The sequence below is a fragment of the Rhinolophus sinicus genome, linkage group LG16, assembly GCF_036562045.2.
Source record: "Rhinolophus sinicus isolate RSC01 linkage group LG16, ASM3656204v1, whole genome shotgun sequence".
Taxonomy (NCBI): Eukaryota; Metazoa; Chordata; class Mammalia; order Chiroptera; family Rhinolophidae; genus Rhinolophus; species Rhinolophus sinicus.
This window is the reverse complement of record NC_133765.1, coordinates 36,161,991-36,187,198: the sequence shown is the minus strand read 5'-3', so window position 1 is coordinate 36,187,198 and position 25,208 is coordinate 36,161,991. Positions and strand designations below refer to the sequence as shown.

The 25,208-nt window shown below is 46.3% G+C and overlaps 1 protein-coding gene across 1 annotated transcript; it reads right to left on the bottom strand.

Annotated features, from left to right (window-relative positions):
• Positions 1-257: 257 nt before the first annotated feature.
• Positions 258-24,466, bottom strand: BRI3BP (BRI3 binding protein). The gene is made up of 3 exons (XM_019748785.2): positions 24,102-24,466; positions 13,202-13,304; positions 258-5,065 (listed from the first exon to the last, which is right to left on the bottom strand). Exons 1-3 carry the CDS (start codon positions 24,306-24,308, stop codon positions 4,644-4,646), a joined length of 732 nt encoding a protein of 243 aa, XP_019604344.1. The 5' UTR covers positions 24,309-24,466; the 3' UTR covers positions 258-4,643.
• Between the last annotated feature and the right edge of the window lie 742 nt (positions 24,467-25,208).

The following is a 25,208-nucleotide window of genomic DNA, read 5'->3' as shown; positions in this document are numbered from 1 at the left end:
ATAAGCAACAAATACTTTCTTAGTATAAGTATGTCCCAAATAGTACATGGGATACAGTTAAACTAAATTTAAGCAGGCATCCTGTATTTTATCTGACAACCCTACCTCCAATCTAACATTTTAAATTCAAGATTGTATGACCTTCTCAGATAAGGGAACAAAACCATAGAATCAGCATTACGTGTCAAAACTGGGAAAACTCCACAAAGGCCTGGCTGGAAGTGATGAAATATATTTCAGAAGTCCATACAACAAAATTACAATAAACATTTATTAAGCTGTAATTTTCACAATATCTTCATTCTGTTCTGAAATCAGTCTACAAATATCGCTACATAACACCAAAGCCAGTTATTTAATAAATAACAGGAATGTATGTATCACTTTGCAAAAAAAATAAGCCTTATACATTTATGTCTATATATGATATTTGTAGAATCAGTTTTTGGAGGCTCACGGGACTACAGTGTGGACATACCACATACACACACACCCCACTATATTAAAATCAAATGGGTTTATCGTATGTGTCCAATTAAATGCTATATCAAAGTCATAACCAGGCACACAAAATAGGAACTGAATCAGGAGTGTACTGACAATGGGTACCGTACCTCACATATGATTTCCAAGTTAAGAAGAAGGAAACTGCTTTGTTGGATGTGAAGTGAGCGTGAGTTGCCATCACCATCACAAGAAATCGATTTAATTACACGGTATTCAGAGATTTAACACACATGCAGATATGAAATGGACACTACAGGAAAACCTTTTAATCTGCAAGAAGACATTAGCACATATGGTCAATAACACCACTAGCTGCCACAGGTTTTCAGTAGACAATGCAAGTGACAATCAGCTTTTTATGACGCCACAAAGGAAAAGCTGGTCCTGGTGTATCTGTTACGTATCAAGGAATCATGGCAGAGCAAAGCACAGAATTCAGTATGCTGAACAAAGTCTGTGTATGTCAGATACTGGACATCATACCGATGTCTGTCCAGTGCTAATTTTAAGGGTACTGTTAGAGGAGCAAAAGTCCAACTACTCAAATGGCCATCAACAAGACTTTGCAGACTAGTAATACATTATTAAAAAAATTAAGTTGTGGGAGGATTGACACCTTCAGGTCTTAGGAATTCCTTTTAATTTGAGCTAGCTGGATGCTGAGAGCTGGCGTTGGCTAAGCCAGCCAATTCAGAACCCAGCAGGGGGACGTTATCGGGCATCAACCCATAAGGCAGATGTCGTTCAGCAAAAGCATCTTAAGAAGCAGGAAGCACGGAAATGAAGCCACTGAGGAGTCCCACTAGGGACCAGGTGTATACACTATGCTTTAGAGTCTGCACTGGCTATTTCACATGTTGTTCCTAATCTGTCGGTAAAGCAGCTGACTCAGACAGACTGACAGTCAAAGTGGTTTCCGTCTTCCCCTCAAGCCAGTCCTCCTGGGTGTGCAAAAGTCACGACCTGTATGTTTAACACTTCGTACCCAATAGGGGATGTCCCCAGCCAGTTACTTCCCACCACCAGTCAGAAAGGCATGGTCCCAGTTCCCCTCTCTGCTTCCTGACCCTGCTTGTGGCAGCATTCAGGCAGCCCTGTGTGGCACTCTGTGTGTCTCATCTTCAGGGAACTGTATTAAAAACCTTCTTTCAATGGTATTATGCCCTACATGCTATCACTCAGTCACCTTTGTAAATTGAGACCCCAGACCAGCTTTCAAGAAATTCTATTGGTGCTGTACTTTGTTCCCAGAAATGATAAGGCGTATCACAGCAACGTGAAGCAAAAGAAACCCAGGGGGCAGGTAATGCTACTGGTATCAGAAAATATATTTATGGAAGGCTTACGTGCCACGAAAGAATCTCTGCCAGTCACGGAAGAGACCACTGTAAACATTGATCCCAAAATATCCCCCCAAATCCAGTAATTTAGAGACTGTGGGTCCTTTTTCTTTTCTGGACTATTTTCTGCTCTTGGTATTTACTGTGATACTGAAGTACTGGGAAATTAACACTGATTAAGATATTTTAAAAACTGACTCTTAATTATAACAGATCCACGTTCTCACCAGGATGTTTTTGTATCACATTTAATTAAGTGCTGCACTAAGATATTCTACAGCCCTAAAGATATAAAAAAGGCTTCTCGTCAAGGTATGAGATATGGTACAAAAATACATTTTTCCACGTACAAAAGAGAAAAAAGAGAGACGGGTGGGAGTGGCAGCGGAACGCCAAATACCCTATAAGCTTCCGTGGAATGGAGAAAGAAAAAAAAAAAAATCCCTAACGATTTGAGGTAAGGACTATGCCCAAACAAAAGTCAAATTTCTGCATTAAAAAGCAAGAGTCATTCCAACCTAACATCTAGGGACTTCTATCAGAATTTCCCACAAGCTTCTATCCTGAAGTGCTACTCCTAATTAAGTGAGGCTCTTTCATGAAAAATAAAGACACCTCTCACTTGAGTGTATCGAACTGTAAAATGGGCTTCAGAGTCTACACTCAGCCAGTTCGGTAAAAACGCTGCAAAGTCCCGATAGCAATTTTCAGTGGATGCTTGTACAGTCTTGGTCCACTACTGCCCACATTCGTGTGCTGCCCTCGATTTACTGGACATTAACATGGCCTTCCTGCCTGGATCTCCATCCAGCCTGGGGACCTTCAGGTGTCAGGTGTGAGGGTGAGATGGGGAATGGAGTGGCTGTGAGACCCGAACCGGTGAGAGTTTAAGACTTAAAAGCTTTGTGTGGAATATGCCAACCCCACCTCCTACGCCCCCACCCCTACCCGTCAACAGAAGCAAAGTAATGTTTTAGTACATAAGCATGCCCAGTGCACAAAAGCCAAATGCACACGTAACAGGAAAGGACGGTGACAATGACCTCCCTAGAGTCATTTGTTCCCAGTGCTAGAACAGATTCATCCACAAGGATCTAAATGACAAAAAAGGGCAGTTTCAATCCAGAAACCACAGGTTTCAAATGCCCATGGATGACGATTTGCTGAGCAAATCCTAGAGAACAGGTACGCATTCCAGAAAGTGAGTGCTGGGTCCCGTGAGGTGCACTTTCAAAAGAGAAGTTTCATAAACATCCTCAGAAACATCTGCTTCCGTGTTCCAGATACTTCCAACCAAAAATAAAACGTGACAGAAACAGGGCAGACAGCCGAGTTATCCCCAGTGTGGTACCCGAACCAGAAGGTCTTGGTTCTACACGATCGGGCAGGCAGAGATCTCTGCAAATGTGCACACCGGGGCCCTGGGTGGGGGCTGCCAGGGCACAGCGGTGGGCAGGGAAAGGCTGTGGAGACAGTCATGACCCTGCGGCAGCCTTCAAAAGTGAGTTCTGCAGCAGCTGCCTTAGCTTGCCCGGTTTCCTGGTGCTTGCCAACACCCTTGGGGGGTCCTAGGCAGGGGGCGTTTCCACCAGCCCCAGATCCAAGCCTTGTAAAACTCCCCTGTTCAGGCCCCCCACAGCTGTCTGCCCTGCATGTACTTCTCTCTGCCCCTAGAGACCACCTAAAATGAGGACGCTGCAGATTTCAGACAGAGAACACCTAACCTGTGTATTGTAGACATTTCAGGAAAAACAATTCAGATCTTCTCCCAGGCTTGTTTACGCTGCGGATTGTTCCTGAGACGCTTTCTAAGCAGCAACAGACTTGAAAATGTTATTAGCTGCTATGATTTGTTTTCCTTCTAAGGTCCCGAGTCAACCAAAAACAAAAATGCAATAAACAAACAAAACACCCGTGAGAGCTCATCTTTCCTATATAGGCCTAGCTGGCAAACAGTGAAATTGGGACATCAAAAGGTTCCTGGGTGAGCCTGGACGCCTACCCAGACAGCTCCTAACGTCTGACCCCAAAGATATTTCTTCACCCCGTCCTTGAGCTTTTCCTTCACAAAACATTGAGGTTAAAATTCATCCAAGCACAGAGGGGGGGGGGAATATCAGGTTTCCTACAAATAATGACTTCTTCACTTAGAAATCTAATCGACGGCAGCTTGGCTCGCGTCACTAAGATCCAAGAGACATTTAGTTTCCACGTCAAGCCCAACCATCTACATTCATAAGTGACAACATTCATCAGCTCGGTCCACATCAACCAAAAATAACATAAAATGAAGCTCACCATTTTGGAACATGAAAATAACGCACAGACCTCACCCAGTAATCCCTACACTGTGAAAAGAAACCTTAACTTTGCTAAACATGTCCAATTAGCATATGCTTCCCCTCCACGTAAAGTTTTAATAAACTTGACTCGGGTCTGCCTTTATTAAAAAACCTTACAAAAGATGTATTTAAATGCTTGAAAAAATTAACTTTATGCTCTATGCAGATAAACTTCTCTGACTGTACAGCTAATATGGTTATATCCTTTGTTTAAAAAATATTTCTTCCGCTAATGACACTTCGTAGGGAGTTCTACGTAAACGAGCTCACCGTTCCCCTTGGAACGCATCCTACGAGTTTGCCTGTGGCCGGAAATACCCTCACCAAGCGCCACTCTCTTGTTCAGGAATGTTTATTAAGATTGTTTGGGGTTTGGTGTTCTTTTTTTCTTTTTTCTTTTCTGTTTTCTGAGAGAGGGCGCTGGTGTGAGGGGACCCGGCCGGCTGGCTGATTGTCACTTGCTGTTGGCGCGGTCGAGACTTTCCAGCACCCGGTTGAGGCGGATGCTTAGCAGTCGGACCTGATTCTCCAGGTGCTCCAGCTTCTCCTCAACGCTGGGGCTGTTGGGGACGCCACGCCAGTAGAAGCCCATGGGCCCAGTCATGAAGTAGACGGCCACCACGAAGCACAGGGGCAGGATGGCGTTCTCCGGCTCCCCCTCGTACTTGTGCAGGATGTACACGCAGGACATGGAAAACAGGATGACCCGAAACACCCAGAAGAAGCGGCCAAACGCCACGTGCAGGATGCTGAAGGTGAAGCCCAAGGTCAGAGACAAGAACCAGTAGGCCAGGAGGACCACACCGACCAGCAGAAGGGCACGGGTTGGGCTGCTGGCCACCGAGGCGGGGTTGAAATACTGGGACAGGTTCGAGACTGCAGAACAGAAAAGAGGGACAGTGGCTGGTTATATGGAGTCAGGGGTTTCCCGACAAGGTGGGGGCGGGGGGGCAGCAGAGCTCATGTGCTGGGCATCTGCAAAAGCCCAAGGAACTAAGCTGCTTCAGTGACCTTCAGACTACCCTAGCAAAATACAGAGCATGCCTGTCAGCCTGCCTGCTGTATCATGGGTTCAAAACACCTGTCATGGCGGGGCAGAGCCTGCAAACTCTCCCTTGACTTCCTCCCTTCCTGTCTTCCAAATAACAAATGCCCAGTTTCAGGCTGGGCACACGGCTGCCCAGGACAAAGGCCTGTCCCAGTCTCCCTAACAGCTACATGGCTAAGCTTTGGTCAGGGAGAGGGAAGAGGAAATGTTCTGTGGGCTTCAAGGGGCTTTTCCTGAAAGTAGCAGGACTGTGCCCTTTACCTCTTCTTCTTCTGCCTGCTGGAATGTGGATGCGAAGGTAGGAGTGGGAGCAGCTGTCTTGGGCCATGAGGGAAGAAAAGTCACCTATCGGGGAGCAATAAGATGGAAGGTGCCTGGGTCCTGAGGACCACGTGCTGCAAAGCTACCTACCCGCCTAACCACCTACCTGTGAATTCTCACATAAGAGAAACAAGTGTCCATCTTGTTTAAGTTGCTATTATTAGGGGTTTTTTACTCACAGCCAAATCTAATCGTAACTGGTACCCACACATGAAGTTCCATCCTAAGCCTGGAGTGAAATGGAGGAGTTGCGTCTTCTGTGTGCCCAACTTAAGAAAATTTTCAAACAGAAAAGTTAAAATAACAGTAAAATACTTCTATTGAAACCACCTAGGTTTAACAATTGTGTTTCATCTCTCTAGTCACATCTTTTTTTTTTACCAAACCATTTGACAGATGTACACATCATACTTTAGCACGCTTTGCCCCCCGTTTTATTGAGATATAATGGACGTACAGTACTGTAGAAGGCAAGGTGTGCAGCATGATGGCGTGACTTACATATATTGTGACATGATGACCGTAAGTTTAGATAACATCCGTCACGTCATATAGATGCCAAAAAGGCAAAAAAACGATTGTTTTTCTTGTCCTGAGGACTCTTAGGCTCTAGTACTCACTTAACAACTTTCCAATGTATCACACAGCAGTGTTAACAATGGTCACCATGTTGTACATTACATCCCCAGGACTTATTTCTATTTCAGCTGGAAGTTTGTACCTTTTGACCACCCTCATCCAATTCCCCCACACCCCATCCCGTCTCTGATAACCACAAATCTGATCTTTTTCTATGAGTTTTTTTTTTTAAGAGTCCACATATAAATGAGATCATACAGTATTTGTCTTTCTCAGTCTGATACCCTCCGGGTCCATCCATGTTGTCGCAAATGGCGGGATTTCCTTCTTGTTATGTCTGAATACTATTCCATTGTGCTCTATATATCACAACTGCGTTATCCATTCATCTGCCGGTGGACACGTAGGGTGTTTCCATGTCTTGGCTATTGGGAATAATGCTGCAGGGAACATGGGGGGGCAGAAATCTCTTCCACATACTGACTTTATTTCCTTTGCATGTATATCCAGAAGGATTGCTGGCTCATAGCGTATTCTATTTTTAACTTTTTGAGGCTCCTCCATACTGTTTTCTATTGTGGCTATGCCAATTTACAATCCCACCCACAGTAACCAGGGTTCCCTTTTCTCCACATCCTCATCAGCATTTGTCATCTTTTTGAAAAGAGCCATTCCAACAGCTGTGAGGTGGTATCTCACTGTGGTTTTGATTTGCATTTCCCTGATGATGTGTGATATTGAACAGCACCTTTTCACATACCTGTTGGCCATTCATTACGGTCTTTGGAAAAATATCTATTCAGGTCCTTTGCCCATTTTTAAATTGGATTATTTGGCTTTTTGTTATTGCATATTATGAGTTCTTTATATATTTTGGATGTTAACCCCTTAACAGGTATATGGGTTACAAATATTTTTTCCTATTCCATAGGTTCTTTACATTTTCTTGATTCTTTCTTTTGCTGCGCAGAAGCCTTTTAATTTGATGTAGTTCCACTTGTTTATTTTTGCTTTTGGTGTCAAATCTAAAAAATCATCACCAAGACCAACATCAAGATTACCACCTATGTTTTCTTCTAGGAGTTTTATGGTTTCTGTTCTTACATTAAGTCTTTAATCCATTTTGAGTTGATTTTTGTGAGTGGTGTAAGATAGGGGTTTAGTTTCACTCTTTTACAGGTGAATTTCCAATTTTATTGCAGAGACTATCTTTTCTCCATCGAGTATTCTTGGCTCCCGTGTCAAATATTAGTTGACCATGTATGCATGGGTTTGTTTCTGGGCTCTCGATTCTGTTCCTCTAGTCTGCCTGTCTGTTTTTATGCCACTACCATTCTGTTTTGATTCCTAGATCCTGAAATCAGGATATGTGATGCCTCCTGCTTTGTTCTTCTTTCCCAGGACGACTTTGGCTTATCAGGGTCTTTTGTAGTTCCAGATAAATTTTAGGATTTTTTCTACTTCCGTGAAAAATGCCATTGGAAGCTTGATAAGGATTGCATTGAATCGATAGGTGCTTTGGGTAACATGGACATTTTAACAATATTAATTATTCCAATTCATTAACACAGGATACTTTTCCATTTATTTGTGTCTTCTTCGATTTCTTTCATTTATGTCTTACCGTTTTCAGAGTACAGAGCTTTCACCTCCTTGGCTAAGTTTATTCCTAAGTATTTTATTGTTTTTGATGTTATAAATGGGATCCTTTTATTTCTCTTTCAGATAATGCATTGTTAGTGTATAGAAACGCTACTGACTTTTATATGTAAATTTTGTACCCTGCAACTTTACTGAATTCATTGATTAGATCTAACAGTTTGGGTGATTTTGTATACATAAAATCATGTCATCTGCAAATAGGGACAGTTTTACTTCTTCCTTTCTAATTCTGATGCCTTCCACCTTTTAAGAATAAAGATAATATTTCCCTCAACACCCAGGACCCATGATACTACGATCGCACCTAAGAATATTAAATTCCATAATATCATTCACACTCCCCCAGTTATCCAGGAATATATTTACTATATCTGTTCTCCCCCAGCCAGGACCCAATCACGGTTCTGTGCTGCATGTGGCCATGGGGCGTCAGTCTTCTTTAATCTAGAAGAGTCCCATGACACGGACCTTCTGAAGACTGGTTTGTCCAGCCTCATTTTCTTGCAGAAAGACCTACATTCTGGAATTGTCTGATTGTCTCCTTATGGTGTCAGTTCCCATGCTCAAGAGGAGTTACCTGCTACGTGCATTTAACTTACACCAACAGCTCTCAAACTTGAGTGTGTGTCCCAGAAAACCCCAAAGGGCTTATGAACACAGGCAGCTGGGCCCCACCCCAAGACATCGATTCCGTAGGTCAGGGCTGGGCCAGGCAATCTGCACCGCTTACAAGTTTCTGGGACGCTGTTGCTGCAGCCGCTGGTGTGAGGGCCTCACTTTCAGATCTACTGGCCAACGCACAACCTACTCTGTGCACAAGGGGAAGAGCAGGGCATGGGTGATGTGGGATGTGACGATGTGGGGTGGGTAAGTGTGGACTCAGAGCACGCATGAGACGAAACGTCTGGAACCTGGGACTTCCCAGTCTCTAAATGCATCTGCAGTATGAATGTTTTGCACCCTCCCCCCAACCCCAAAAGTGGTCAGACTGCCGTGCACAAGCTGGCCACTGCGCCTGGGGCCCAACCTCGCAAACAGCAACCTTCTCCCGGGCTGAAGCCACAGGGGCCCCCAGGACTCCCCGAAAGCCAGATGACAGCTTGCTTCGTGGTGCCTTCAGAGGCATCGGAGCACTTTGACTAGTGGTTTCGACTTTGGAGCTGACTTTCAAACTTAACTCCTGCAGAGGATGAGACTAAACCAATATTTATATGTATGAGTTCTGTCTATTTATATTTACATAGCAGAAACTAAAACCAATTTTTAATAAATTCTTAACTTTAAAATTTTTTTCTTTGTGATTTTGTACTTTAATACACCTCATACTTTCAGGCTAATTTTTCTTAAAGCTTTTTAAAAAATACACAAATTTTCAAACGTGTTTTAGGTTCAAAGCAAAATTAAGCAAAAGGTATAAATTTTAAACACTGCTATTATTAACTAGTTTAAAAATAACAATGAACCCATTGAAGGTTAACACAAATAATATATTTTTCATAAAAAATATCTGTTTCCCAAAACAAACAACAAAAACCATAGCAAGAACAATGGCACTGTTTTGCATTTTTGCAAATCTTGTTAATCTGGCTTGTTAGGAGAGAGTTGGGTTCTCAACCTGTTTTTCAATTCACAGAAATAGAATGCCAGCTGTCAATGTGGGCCACGTATTAATTTTAACTTTTCTAGAAGCCTCATTAAAAAAGGCAAAAAGAAACAGGTAAAATGAATGTTAAAATATTTAACCCAACATATTCAAAATATTATCCACATGTAATGGGTATATAAAAATTATTGAAGAATGTGTTGAACGCCTGGCCTCATTGAAACATGTTGCTAGAAAAAGGGACCCCCCAGGGTTCCTCAGAGCATACTTTGAGAAGTATGGTGGACTATATGTCCAAAGCCACATAACATGTACTATCATGTTATCCAGGGGCTAAGACAGGTGATGAGCAGGTACAGGGTCACCTGGGGGAAATCCTGGCCTGGAGGTGAGAACAGCTAACCTGCGGGCCACCATTCAACGACTTAAGTAGAAACAGCTGCTTCAGTCAAGGGAGGTGGTAAGAAGCAACCTTGCTCCTTAGATGTCCTAAAAGTCCTAAAGAGAACAAGAGCAACTCGGGGTGTTCTGCCCTAGAGCAAACAGGGACTGCATTCATTTCCTGGGGCTGCCATAACAAAGTGCCACAAGCTGAGGAATGGACACTCTCCCGTTCTGGAGGCCGACGTCTGAGACCGATGTGTGTGTGTGGGGGCGTTCCTTCTGGGGTCTCTGCCTCTGCGCAGTTCCAGGCCTCGCCCAGCTCCTGGTGGTTAGTAATCCTCAGCATTGTCGCATCACCCTGATGACTGCCTTATGTTCATGTGGCTTCTCCCTGTGTGTCTCTGGGTGCAAATGTCCCCTTCTTATGAGGTCACCACCAGTCATACTGGATCAGGGGGCCACCCTACTCCAGTGACCTCACCTTAACTAATGACATCTGCAATGACCCTATTTCCAAATAAGGTCACATTCTGAGGTCCTGGGAGTTAAAACTTTGACGTATGAGTTTTAGGGGGACACATTCAACCTTGTTAACCATTCAAAGAAAACTGGACGTTTTGGTGGCAGACTTGTCCTCAGCTTGACCTGGCTTTATGTCACTGCTCATCTTTAGAGTCCCCAGGATGGAGGAGGGGAAAGCTGGCTCTGGGCAGGGACGGACACAGGCGGCCTCTGCACAGAGAACTGAGAACTGCGTGACTTATGTTTTGGAGCAGAGCCTCTTCAGAAGCCATCGAGGGTCACTGGGTATTTCCTGTGGACGAGGCACTGTTCTGGCCGCTCTGCATGAATTGTCATTCAATCCTCACAATGTGCTGCTGACAAGACACGTAGCATTTTCCACATGGGGACTCAGGCACAGAGAGTGACTGGCGCAGGGTCCCACAAGTAGGACAGGACCGAGCTGGAGGAGCTCCGACGCAGGGAGTCACAGCAGCATTTTGTCAGAAGTGGCCTCAGAGGCTTCAGAGAAAGCAAAAACCTAATGAAGATGGGAGACTTACACTCACCCTTCTGACACCTAGCCACGTGCTCTACGTCCCAGCAGTGTCCTGAGCCAGCAGACATGGAGTGGGGCTCGAGCCATGCTGGCCATGGGAGTAGCCACAGGCCTGGAGATGTGGTGAGTTTCATTTGAGATGCGCTGTGTTGTCATGCAAGGTCTTAGCTCCCGTTCCTTGCACAAGAATGCAGGACATGGGGAGGCCAAAAAGGAACAACAACGGAGCCATAGATAGGGGAGTCACCACTATATTCTCGATGGCGGCTGGTCGAGACAAAAGCAAACATCCACCAGTACCCCAATGAGGGGTCTTATTGCACCCCAGTCTCGCTGGCAGCTGAGCAAGACACAGGAAGTAGGATAAACATGATCCACAATCCACAATCTGCTTGCTAACCGCACTTGCTAGCAGCAATCCGCCATCCACTTCTCTGCCAACCAAACACCCACCCAACCCCCTAGCGTAGCCACGGCAGTTCTATTAGTGGCTAATGGCTAACTGGTTACAGCTGATGGCCACCCAGCCACAGCTGATAGCCATCTAAGAACCGAGCCAGCACCTTTCCACGTGAGGCCGAGAGCCTAGAAATTGCTCTCTGGGACTCTGTCCCCACATGTCAAATACAGACTGGATTTCGAAGACATAATCCCCCTGCCCCCACAACGTAAGCTGCCTCATTAATCACTTTCCAGGTTGATGACAAGTTGAGATGGCAATATTTTGGATCTGTTGGGCTAACCAAAATTTGTTATTGAAATTCATTTCACCGGCTTCTTTTTCCTTTTAATGTGACAGCTAGAACGTTTCACATTACATGGGTGGCTGGTATTCCATTCCCATCAGACTGCGCTGGGCTGAGAAGTCTCCATTTTAACCAGCACCCTGGAACATTCTGAAGAAGGAAATTAGAGGATTGCCCTCAAGGAAAGATTTCGTAGCAGCACATGCAACTGGGGAGTAGTTTCCAGCAAAGTCTTTTACACACTTGGACTTGTAAGCATAAGACACAACTTCCAAAGGCCTTCGGATGCTCTGAAGCTTATGCATCAAATAAAAGGGGAAAAACCCTGGTGCAGAAGCGAATTCTTCACCTGGGAACAGGCAGGAACACAAGCATTTCTGGCCTCGTGGTCCCGCCAGAGAGTGGCTCTGTTCTGGTCCGCTCCGTGTAGTCAGAAGGCTGCCTCTGCTCTGGAGTGGGCAGTCTGGTGGTACTGAGCCCTTGATCTGTGGAATCTGAGGAATCTGATGCTATCTCCACGTAGATCGTGTCAGAATTGAGTTAAATCTGTGGAATGCCTGGTCAGCGTCCGAGGAGAATTGAGGTCACTGGTTGGTGGAGTGGAAAAAACACACATTGCAGAGAGCGGCTGCTCTACTTCCTGGTAAGTGTGGCTCACTGGGCCTTGACAGTTTGTACAAACAGTATGGTTTATGCTGACCTTCAGGGAAGTCTGGAATTTTGGTCCGTGCCAGGCAGAGGGTGCCTTGGTGACCAGCCCCCAATAAACACCCTGGGTGCTGAGTCTCTGATGGGCTTCCCTGATAGACGACACTTCACACGTGTTGTCACAGCTCACTGCTGGTGAATTAAGAGCATCCGGTGTGACTTCGCTGGGAGAAGACTCTGGAAGCTGGAGCCCGGTCTCCTCTGGACTTCACCCCAGGTGCCTTTTTGCTTTGCCGACTGTGCTTTGTGTCCTTACGCTGGAGTGGAATGAACCACAGCCGTTGAGTACGACCCCAGGCAGTGTGGGGGGGGTGTTCCTAGAGTCACTGTGTCTGGCGTGGTCTTGGGGACCCTGACACAGGAGGCTGCTGCAGACTTCCTGGAGAGAGAGGTGGCAGCCTGGACCCGGGCTGTGTTCTTGACTTCAGCAGCTCCCGCAGCGGTCCTCCAGATTCTTGGAACAGGGTTAGCAACAGCTGGCAGGCCAGGTCGGCTGTGGCTGGGGACACCTGTGGCCTCTTCAGACCCTCTGATGATTCCAGGAGCACCCCACTCTCCGTATTCAATCTCTTTCTGTGTAAGTAACTGGAGTAGTTTGCCACAGATCCCAACCACCCAGAGAAGCCACCTCTGGTCCATGCAGTTTGCCAGGGGGCAGACGAGTTGGCACTATCCACTGGCACCTTATCCTAAGTAGCCTCTGTGACTCTCAGCTTTGACAGCCCATTTGTGTATGCAACTATTACAATAAGAAATCTTCATTCACATCATCGCTGCCCCCACCCCCGCAAGGTGTGTCATCTACCACTCACCATGGGTGCCGGTTCCACACTTTGAGAACCACCAGAATAAAACAGCACCTTGAATGAATCCCGCGCCCCCAACTACCCCCCTCACCTACCGTCAAGGCCAAGTACATCCAAGATATCCGTCCAAACTTTCCATATTGTTTCCACAAACATATCCACTCCCAGCACGAACCTCTCGGTCAGCCTGGTCAAGAACTGCAGAGACAAGAGAAGGGTCATCACTACCTCGGTCCACGTTGCCTTCTCCCTAGTCCAGCCAAGCCCATCAGTTTATAGTTCAGGGGGAAAACAGCGGACCTGATCATGGTCACACTAGGAGTAGCCAAGTAGCCCAGGGGACTGACTTAGCTTGGACCAACTGGCGGTGGGCCAAGAACTGAGAGAAATTCGGTCCAACCTCCCTTCTGCAGGCCAAGTGATGTCCCCTGGGAGATGGGAGCGCTCCCAGAGCCATTTTGCTCCACATCCCATTTCTCCTGCAGCCTTCTGCTGACCTTTTTGTCAAGGTCTCCGCTTTCCTCTGCCTGACTTCTCATTTTTATTTATTTTTAATGTCTTAAATGTATTTTTCTTTTAGAGTTGACATGCGATATTATATTCATTACAGGAGTACAGCATAGTAGTCAGACATTTATATAGCTTACGAAGTGATCCCTCCCGCCCCCCATAAGCCTGGTACCCACCTGGCAATGCATGATTATTACAATATTATTGACTATATTCCCTATGCGGGGCTTTACATCCCCTGTGACTAGGACTGGCAGTTTGTACTTCTGATTTCTCATTTGTAAATGTGGGAGTTTACGCCTCTGATCTATTTCACCAGGAGGTGAGGCGATGCGACAAGGGAGTAGCTCTGAAAGGCTGACAGGGGAGAAAGGTGGTTCTCACACGTAGGCTGTATCCATGGAAATGATAGAGACCCATGCCTTCTCCGGCTTTAGGCACCAGGGTCTGGGAGGTCTTTATTAGCTCTACAGGTGATTTGGGAGAATCACAGGGCTAGAGTAATATGAATATGAGGTGTAGCCTCGTTTCACATTATTATTATTTTTTTTCCCATGGCTTACTTTTATTTTTTATTATAAAAATTCATACAAAAGTTTTAAGAATCCTTATTTTTTTGAATAGTTGATATTCTGTACATATGGCACAAAACCCAAAGCTACAAATGGGAATTTGGTGAAAAGTAAGCCTCCCATCTCACTCCCCACACCCCAAATCCCTTTCTGGAGGGCACCACTGTTAGCACTCACTTCTGTAGTCTCCCTTGGATGCACTGGGTGAATAATGGCACAAACCAATATTTTTTCCACAAATAATAGCATACGTGTGCAATTCTGCAGTTTTTCTCTGTAACACTCTGCCTTGGTGATTACTCAACCTCAGCCTGTATAGAGCTGCCTCGTTCTTTTTAAAGATGGTATTTAACCAATCCCCTGCTGATGGACACCTAAGTTGTTCCCAACCTGCACTATTACAGCCAATGGGACCCTGTACACATTCCCTTTGGCTCACATGTGGAGGATAAATGCCTCAAGAGTAAATTGGCTACAGCATTTTAAATTGGATATCCTGGGTGGAATGTGCATCTAGGACAGAGGAAGAAGGAGGGGCAGGGCTGGCCCGGTGGCTCAGGCGGTTAGAGCTCCGTGCTCCTAACTCGGTTCGATTCCCACATGGGCCAGTGGGCTCTCAACCACAAGGTTGCCAGTTCAATCCCTCGAGTCCCGCAAGGGATGGTGGGCTCTGCCCCCTGCAACTAAGGTTGAACACGGCACCTTGAGCTGAGCTGCCTCCCGGATGGCTCAGTTGGTTGGAGCGCAGGCTCTCAACCACAAGGTTGCCAGTTCAATTCCTCGACTCCCGCAAGGGATGGTGGGCAGCGCCCCCTGCAACTAAAATTGAACACGGCACCTTGAGCTGAGCTGCCGCTGAGCTCCCAGATGGCTCAGTTGGTTGGAGCGCATCCTCTCAACCACAAGGTTGCCGGTTCGACTCCCACAAGGGATGGTGGGCTGTGCCCCCTGCAACTAGCAACGGCAACTGGACCTGGAGCTGAGCTGCGCCCTCCACAACTAAGACTGAAAGAACAACTTGAAGCTGAACAGAACCCTCCACAACTAAGATTGAAAGGACAACAACTTGACTTGGAAAAAAGAGGCCTGGAAGTACACACTGTTCCCCAATAAAGTCCTGTTAAAAAAAAAAAAAAAAAAAAAAAAAGGAGGGGCAGGGTTGAATCAGCAAACAGGAGAGCAGTGGAGCCCAGCAATCTCCGTGTTGGCACTGTGGCTTGGCTGAGTGTGCCCGGCGCTGGAAGCTTAACTGCCAGGGTTCAATACCCAGAGTAAGAGGCCTCTTACTTGGTAGGTTGGCTATGGGTATGTTGTATGTATTCTTAAGATCTCCAAGTCTTCAGCTGACAAATGGAGGTAACAGCACTTGCCCCATCTGGTTATTAGAGCATTAAATAATCAGCCTTAGGTAATGGCACTAACCGAATCTCTATGTTTAAAGACCACGTAGCCATCAGCTGATGGGGAATAAACAAAACTTGGTATAGTCATGCAATGGGATATTATTTGGCCATAATGCTCCAAACATGGATGAACCTTGAAAACATTATGAAGAAGCCAGACACAAAGACCACACGTCGTATAATTCCTTCTGTATGAAATGTCCAAAAAGGGCAAGTCCATAATCAAAACACAGGTCAGTGGTTCCCAGGGGCTGGGGAGGGGGTGATAGCTAGTGTACAGGATTTCTATTTGGGGGTGGTGAAAATGTTCTTACGTGGACTATGGTGATGGCTGCACAGCTCTATATAGTACGAACATCCATCGAATTGTACACTTTAAATGGGTGAATTGTATGGTACATGAATTAGACATCCATAAAGCTGCTAGTAAAAACAACGGAAGGGTTACACAAAATAATGGGCGAGTTGATTTAAAAAACAAACAAAAAAAAGACGTCCAAAGACTATGTGGAGAATGCGAGAAAGTATACATGTCAGAGAGAAGAGAGGTGACTACCCCTCTCTTTGGGGGTTTGGGGGCGGGGAAGAGGGGTTGGGAGAACGTACCTTCACCCAGATACAGGGCACACTGGTGTTGGTTTAGTTATAATTCTTTGTTGTTGTTGTTAAAGAGCTTTATTGACAGATCATTTACATTTAGAATATTTACCAGGTTTGTACAATCATCACTGTAATGTAATTCGAGAACAATTTCAGCACCACAAAAGAAGCCTTGCACACATGAGCAGTCACTCTCCATCCCTCCTCCTCCCAACCCGGGCAACCACTAATCTCCTGTCTGTCTCTACGGGTTTGCTTTTCCCAGACTTTCCACACAAATGGAATCATACAATACGTGACCTTTTGTATCTGGCTTCTCTCACTCAGAATAACATTTCCAAGGTTCACCTGTGTTGTTGCATGAATCACAACTCAATTTTTCTTCACTCCCAAATACCATTCCATGTTACGGACATATTACATTTTGTTTCTTCTGTCATCATTCTTTAAAGTGTGTACACTTTGCACATGTGTGTCAATAGATAGCAATTTTTCGAATGTATTCAAATGGAGGAATAAGGAAAGGGGTCTGCACCGAGGCTGTTGTGAGAAAAGGATATCGAGCCTTTAAAATGGCCCCAACTCCTCCGAAATGGTGTGAGGAGGCAGTTCTTTGGGAAGGAAGAGACATTCCTGCTCACGCTGCTAAACCTCTCTGTGCCTCAGTTTTCGCAGCTGTAAAATGGGACGGAGAGAGGACTCCCCATCAGAACCTGTACAGACCTCAGCCCGGGGCCAGCACACAGTGCAGGCCCCCATAGTGGGGCTGCTGGGGTTGTTTCTGTCAGACCCATGAATGGTGGGGGGGGCCCCCTAACCCTGGCGCTCCCAACAAGGACGAAAGCCCGACCTCCACTCCAAACTAATATGTCTTAGATTAAAATACTATTCCAGGTTAAAAATGTTTCTGAGGGGGGATAGATACAACAAGAATGGCGTAGGGGTTGGGTGAATGGGTTGAAAGATGGAAAGGGATTAACAAATACAAGCTGGTAGTTACAAAACAGTCACGGGAGGTGAAGTACAGCGCAGGGAGTATGGTCAATAACACTGCAACATGTCGGGTGTCTGGTGGGGACTAGGCTTACTGGGGGATCACTTCCCACGTTGTACAAATGTTGATCCACTGTGCTGTGCACTAGTATAATACTGTCTGTCAACTCTAATTGAAAACTTTTAAAAATTTGTTTTAAATGGAAGAAAGTTGATCAATGGAAGTGCTGCGTGATGAGGACAGGGGTTCAGTCTACGCTTCTTTCTCCCTTTGTGTGTGTTGGACAATTTTCTGGATGAAAAGTTAAAACAAGGGAGATTCAGGTGAACAAACCGAGGGGGCTTGGGGTCGTGGGTGTGGGAGGGGACAAAACTCCTCACACTCCGGGATTTCATCACCCCTCCCCTTGCAGCCAGAGGCCTGGGCACCCACCTCCAGACGGCTTCCTGCCCCAGGAGAATCAGGCCGTAAGGGCAAGTACATCTTGGGTAAGTCAGGGCTGCCAGGGTTCCTGCAGCTCAGAGGAACACAATGAAATGCAAGATCACCCGGACCCAAAGGGCTGGAACGTGCAATTCATGAGGGAATTACAAAGGGGAAAAAGAGGGCCGAAGGGCCACGAGCTTCCACCAGAGATCAAAGGCACGGGACAAGCTGGCACCCCGTGCCCTGATGTGCTTCCGCCGCAAGGACCCAAACCCCTTCTGCAGAATTCTCCCTAGAACTGTGTGCTCTCAATATTTTCTCTCCACCCCGAGGAAGCAATCAGACAGTACCCCCTGTGGGACACTGCAAAAGACACTGGCCAGTCAAAGCCACAGTGAGATACCACATCAGCCCCAGGAGGAGGGCCAGTGTCAAAAAGACAGACAGTAACAAGTGTTGGCGAGCATGAGGAGGAACCGGAAGCCTCATACCCTGCCGGTGGGAATGTGAAACCGCGCAGCTCTACGGAGGTTCCCTGAAACGTGAGAGCTACCATGTGCCCCAGCAATTCCACTGCTGGTCTACCCCGAAGGACTGAAAACGTGTGTTTGCAAAAGAACTTGCGCATGAATGCACATAGCAGTGTCACAGGAGTGGAAACGACCCAGGTGTCTATCAACCAATGAATGGATAAATAAGAAGCCATAAGAGAAAATGAGATGCTGACACACGCTACACCAAAGGTAAACCTTGAAAACACAATGCTGAGTGAAAGAAGCCAGATGCAAAAGACCACAGTGTGATTCCATCGATATGCAATGTCCAGAATAGTTAAATCTATAGCCACAGAAAGTAGATTACGAGCTGCCAGGGGCTGGGAGCAAAGGGGAGTCCCTGCTAACTGGGGCATGGAGTTTCTTTTTGGGGTGATAAAAGTGTTCTAAAATTGGGATGAGGGTTGCACAACTCTCTGAATATACTAAAAAGCACTGAACTTTAGATGCATGAATGGTATGGTATCTGAATTATAACAGCTAACAAAGCTGTTACCAAAAAAAAAGACAAAAATGTCAAAGTCATAAATGCTTCCTGCATCCTCGAAAAAGTGAGGGAACTTTGACAGGCTAAAAAAGATTAGAGAGATGGGAAAACCAAATGCAATGAGCAATTCCTGATTGCAAGTTGGAATTTTTAAAAAGCTACAAAGGAAATGTGAATACGGACTGTATATTACAAAATTTTATTGTACTAAATTGAAGTTTCTTGGAGGGGACGACGGTATTGCAGTTCTGTAGGAGGAAGTGTCATGATGTGTGCAACTGACTTTGAAATGGTTCAGTCAAAAACTGTGTGTGTGTGTGTGTGTTTTGTGTGTAGAGAAAAAGCAACACAATTGCGGGAAAATGTGAACAACCGATGAACCTAGGTGAAGACTTCATAGCTGTTCCTTACTCTAGTCTCTCAATTTTTCAGTACTTTGAAATTTTTCAAAATAAAAAGTTAAAGGAAACATTATTTTGGTTGTGGTGATGTTTTCATGGGTATATGCCTATGTCAAACAACTTACCAACGTGTCCACTTTTGTCCCACTTTAAATATGTGCAGTCTGTTGAAGTGTAAGGTCAATTACACCCCCATGAAGCCGGTAAAACGTTGGTGGAAAAAAAACAAAAGAGTAGAAAGTGATTTTGCTGAAAAGATTTTTCTTGCAAACAGCCAAAAATGCAAACAAAAAACCCTAACAGTTTGATAGAAAAATGGCAAAGAAAACAAAAGGCAATTTCCCAGAAAAGAAAATGCCAATAAGATCCTGAGTCAGGGAGAAGACCATCTATCTCAAACACAAAAGCCAAAAAGTTTAATGATACTCTTTGTAGGACCAGGTTTGGGGACCAGCCAGCCCTCACGTGTGTTTGATGCGAGTAACTAGAATAAACAATTCTGATAAACAATTCAGTAGTCTCTCTCAATATTAGAAGTGCATGTGGAACTATGTGTATAGGACACAAGCAGATAAAACGAATTGATGTTATCAGAAGTCAGGAAAGTGGTTATCTTGAGGCAGAGATGGCTGAACAATCCATTTCTAGTTCTCCAAGCTAGTCACACGGGTGCTTAGGGCGTGACCATTCGTTCCACTGATGAGGCACGAAAGTGCACTGGTTATATTTCAATTAAAAATGTTTCAAATGCACAGGCCCTTTGATTCAGCAATTCCATTTCTAACAATTTACACATGAATTTGTCTATGGTCACACACACACACACACACACACACACACATCTGTAAAGAGAGGTCTTTATTGCAGCCTTGTTTGAGTGGCAAAAGACAGCAAACTAACAAAACGCCTACCATTCCACCATTAGGTGTGGGTGAAATTATGGTACATCCTTACAATAATTTGCTCTTTGCAGCCCTCCAAAAAAAAGGAAGCAAGACGTTATGTACTGATAAGGTCTGATCTCCAAAGTTTAATTGAAAAAGGAGGTACAGAACAGCATACATAGTGTAAAACAAACAGAAAACCAACAACGGATCTACAAGTATATACCTATATGCTTATCTAGACTTTGAACATCTGGCTGCTTCTGGGCAGGAGAACGGGAGAGGGGGTCAGAGGCAGCAGGCAGATTATTTTCCTAACTTTTGAACTATTTGAAATGGTATTCCATGAAATTATGGCCTTATTTTTTTAAAAAGACCTAGAAATGTTAAGATTCTTTAAAAAAGAAAAAAAACTAAACTAAAACAAAAGCAAAGGAGCAAGAAAAGAAAAACACCAGCTCTCAGCTTGGCATTCAGATGTTCCCACCATATCAGTCCTGCTGGATTTTTTTTCCCCTGGGCTCCCCATGATCCAGAACTCAATGCAGCCACCTGGGAACGTTGCCACCAACCTTGTCCCAGATCTTCCCTTCCCTGCCAACCCATTTTCCCAGACCCAACTCATGCCCCTTCCTCCAGGCAGGACACCTGGACCCCGTCCTGTTGGCTTTCTGCAATGCCTTTTTTGCACATGATTGAGTCTACTTTGTTAACCCCTGGGTCCAGCATGATGCATGTCTCCTTTTCTCCCTGGCTCTGTTGCAGCCATGCAATGACCCACACTGGCTCTCCCCCGCACCAAGCCCGTTTCCACCACAGGGCCTTTGCACGTGCTGTTCTCGCTCCCTGGGATGCTCTGTCCCTCCCGCTCTTTCTCACTCAGCTCATTTCCCCTCCATTATTTCCAGTTCTGCAGGGGCTATGAGGGTGGACGTGCCCAGCTATCTACCACTGATTCGCTTTCCTTGTCTGTAAAACAGGGGTGACAACAGCACCTCTATCTTAGAACCGTGCCAGACACATGAGAAGCTTAAACAAAGATTATCCACCATTATTATTACACCATCCTGTTTCGTTTCTTTAATGGCACCTATCCCGCTGAAATAATCTTGTTTCATTTATTTTTTACTTACTTACAGCCTGTCCCATGAAACCTTCTCGAGAAGGAACATTTTGTCTGGCTTGTGCTCCACAGAGTAGGTGCTTAAGAAATTTTAAAAAATTGTTGTAAAATACATATAACATCAAATCGGCCGTTTAAACCATTTGAAAGTGTACAACCCAGTGGCAATATGTACATTCACAATGCTGTGCTGTCGTCACTACTATCTAGTTCCGGAACATTTGCATCCCTGTTAATTTAGTAGTCACTCCCCTGCCTTCTCCCCTGAGCAACTACTAATCTGTTTTCTGTCTCTGCGGACTTGCCTATTCTGGACATTTCCTATCAATGAAATCACACACTATGTGGCCTTTTGTATCCCTTTTTTTTTTTTTTTTTGAAGGTTCATCTGTGTATCATGTACTAGTACTTCACTTGACACATACCTGCAGCATGTGTCAATACTTCATTCTTTTTATGGCTGCACAATATTCCACTGCATGGACAGAACAGTTTGTTTATCCATTCATCGGCTGCTAGATATTTGGGTTGTTTCACTTTTTGGCTAATGTGAAAAGTGCTGCTGTGAGCACTCGCGTACAAGTTGCTTAATAACTGTTAAATGAATTAATGAATACATCACTCTCCTAGCAGATGAATCCCTTTCTTATGTAAATATCTTCAACCATTAACTAAACACTATTCAGTGCCTGGTATTATACATCCAGACTAATCACATTTAACCCCCAATTTATCTCCTTTGCACAAAAGGGACACGGAGACGTTAAGCAACTGGCCCAAAGTCACAGAGCTAGTGAAAAGCAGAGCTGGGATTCAAACCTACGTCTACTCGTCAGCAAGGCCCATGCTCCAAACAATAAGGTCATAGGTTTATTTTAGACAAGTTCTAGATTAGAAAATAAGGTGTTTCTTTAAACATGCTCGAACTTCACAACCCACCAAGCAGCTCTGGCTCTAATTAGTAAACCCACGCGCGATGAAAACTATAGTTGCTAACTGACCCAGTTTTCTTTTCACTAAGATTAACAAAACCACCTAACCAAGCCTGGATGGTCTGGGCTACACTCAGCTGGAAGTAAGTCAGGTCAACCTCATTCTACATGTTGTACCAATTGAAGAAACCAAGAAGGGTCACAAGGCAGGAAGACCGGTGAGGGTATTAGAATGGGCTCTCGGCCCACTCTGCCTGGGTTCAAGTCCTGGTTCTGCCACTCAGCCAGACGTGAAGCCAGTCACTTCACCACCCCATGCCTCAGTTTCCCCACCTGTAAAATGGAAACGGTAACAGTACTTACCCCATGGGATTGTTCTAAGGATTAAATGAGTTACTCTAACGATGAAAGTACTTTGCGCTTTTTAAGGAACAGAAGATAGTATTACCATCATCTCTGTTGGAGGCACAAACCCTGGTTGACCCCTAAAAGAGTTCTTCGGACCTCCAGATTCTCCGATTCTTTGCCAGAATACCGCTGTCTTATTGATCCCAACCCAGAAGATAAGCCCTTGCATGTCGGCATTGGAATTCATGTCCGTGAACCTCAGACTCTCACACAGAACCCGCAGCTGACACATCGCTTCTTTCTGCTTATCCTGCACAAAGAAGTCAGACTTCCTTCTGCTCTAAAACAAAAGCTTTCTGCTCTCCAATCGCCCAGGGCACGCAGACTCACCTTGTTCACATCCTCTACCACCGACAAAGAGTTCTCTCCTCCAGAACCCACAGCCTCCCCGAGAGGCACCCACACACCCACAGGAGAGGACGGTCAGACGTTCCTTTCCCCAACAAATTAACCTCTTTCATTTCATCCAGTAAGAATATCCAGCCAGTCTGATTTGGGTTTCAAGGTTCTTTTTTCCCCCTCCATCTCAAGCACCAGAAAACGTGTTTGAACCCTGAAGGTCCTTCCAGCAGGGCTCAGCAAAGCTGATTTGTACCCTTGCTAGGGTGGAACTGCCAAGAGCAGCTGATATCAATATCAACTCAGCCATTCCTCTGGCCCACCACTTACAATCACAGCCTCTCACTGAAGGGGGTGGTATTATCCCTATTTAACAGGATAAAGAAACTGAGGCTCAAAGAAGGGAAACCACTTTCCTAAAGCCATCCAGCATGTAAGTAGTAAAGCCAGAACTTGAAGCCAAATAACAGAGCCCAAACTTCAACCCAAACTTCTCTCCATTCCAAAACGCCAGGACCAGCGCAAAGGAATAAGAGGAGGGCAAGAGCAGTGCTCAAGGACCCACATTACCACGTGCAACTGTCCCCCATTTCCTTCCCCTTTCTGGGGCGCTACTGGTGGCCCTGTGGCCCTAACGGCGTGCCTATCCCACCCAGCTCCAGCGGACCAAGCATGGCGTGGGGAGCCTCCCTGAGCTCCTTCTGAGGTCTCAACACCACCTCAGGGGGCTGCAGGATCCTAAACAGCTTCACAGTGAACAAAACGCTGCAAGTAAAAGGCCTGGCACACAGTAGGCGCTCAGGAGGGTTAATGAGCCAGGTTGCTAAAGCAACAGAACAGTCGGCATCGTTCCCTTTCTTTTCTTGTAAATTAAAAAAAGAAAGAAAGAAAGAAGCCTAAACATCTTAAAAGCCGGAGGAGGGCCTAAGATGCTCAGGGGAAGAGCGCAGCAGCGTGGGTAGAGGGCGTAAGCGGGCAGGGCGCCCCCTGGGCACCCAGCACGGTGCCTGGCTCATAGTAGGTGTTCATTCAAACGTGTTGAATGAATGAATGAGAGGCGCGGTCGGCGTCAGCGCTCCCCAGGAGAAGCCTGGCCGCGCCGCCCTAGGGGGCAAGGTCCAAGGAGAAGTGCAGCGTGGAACAGACGGCGCCCCGCGGCTTTGCACCCTGGCTCCAAGCCGGAACCGGCCACCAGAGCCGACACTGGCCAGGCAGGCCTCGGGGCGCAGGCCGGCCACCCCCGTCCCCGGAATGGGCACCCCTCTTCCACGCAGCGGAGGCCGCGCACGGCCCAGGCCGGCCTCGGCGCCAGGTGCGCGGCGGCCGGGGCAAGGTGACCGCGGGCGCGGGCCCGACACCCACCTTCTGAGCGATGCGCACGTTGTCCTCGCCGAACAGGCTGCTGACGCTCTGCGAGAAGGTGTTGACAGTGCGGCGGTAGCTGTTCTTCTCGGTGCCGCCTCGGCCCCGCGCCGCCTGCGCGCCGGGGGCCAGCAGCCCGAGCAGCAGCGGCAGCAGCAGCAGGAGCCCAGCCCGGGCCTGGGGCCCACCCGAGGCGCGTGCTCCCATCCTAGGGCCGGCGGGATGCGGGGGTCAGGGAGCAGGGTGAGGGCCCTACAGAGGGACGCCGCGGCTCCGGCAGGGACCGCGTAGGCGCGCTGGGGGACCGCGCGCCGCGCTTGTGCCCGCCGCTGCCGCTGCTGCGCCACCTGCCCCGCCCCGCGCGCAAAGGCGCGACGGCCCTGCCCACGCCTGGCCCCGCCCCTAGACGCGGGGACCAGCCATCGACCTGGCCGGAGCCGGCGGGACTGGGTTGAGGTTGCTTTGTCTCCCCGCACCCACCCTCCAGAAGCCCTCCCTGACCTGGTGAGGTTTTAATCTTTTTCTAAAAATAATTTTTATTTTTAACTTTTCCGTAAAATGCAACCAAACCGTGACTGGAAAACTTGCCACAGCCTCAACAAAGATAAATGACTGCAATTGATTGGAAAACATGAAATAGATATACACATATATGAATCACTGAACTTAATGGTGCCCAATAATTGGCCACCGTTGCCCATGGCAACGGCACCAGCTCATTCATTAATTCTGAAATGTTTAAATAAAGGGAAAGCATCTAGCATCCTTCTTGCCCTTACTGGAAGAACTGTATTTCACTCAGAGTCACAAAATAGTTGAGGAAAAGTTCTTTTTAGAAAAGTCCAGCTAGTAAATGAGGAAGGAGTGACATAATTAGAAAATTTTTGCAGCCCGTAATGAAATGATAGGTCCAGGCGACGATCATCCAGAGATTAAAACCAAGAGTTAGTGGGGAACTGGATACTGGAGGGGCCAAGTTGTGCAGCCCTGGACCCACCAATCTGTAGAAGGAAGTACCAGCGCCACCTATGATGGATTCCTGCCAAAACCCTTTGAGCCATAACCTGATCTGGCCCCTAAATCTAACGAACAGTTTACCGGAAATAC

Excerpts from the sequence above, each read along its gene's own strand:
- BRI3BP (XM_019748785.2), bottom strand. The coding sequence starts at position 24,308 with ATGGGAGCACGCGCCTCGGGTGGGCCCCAGGCCCGGGCTGGGCTCCTG. Across the intron at positions 13,305-24,101 it reads ACGTGCGCATCGCTCAGAAG|TTCTTGACCAGGCTGACCGA; the intron begins GTGGGTGTCGGG and ends TTGTCTCTGCAG. Across the intron at positions 5,066-13,201 it reads GGATGTACTTGGCCTTGACG|TCTCGAACCTGTCCCAGTAT; the intron begins GTAGGTGAGGGG and ends TCTGTTCTGCAG.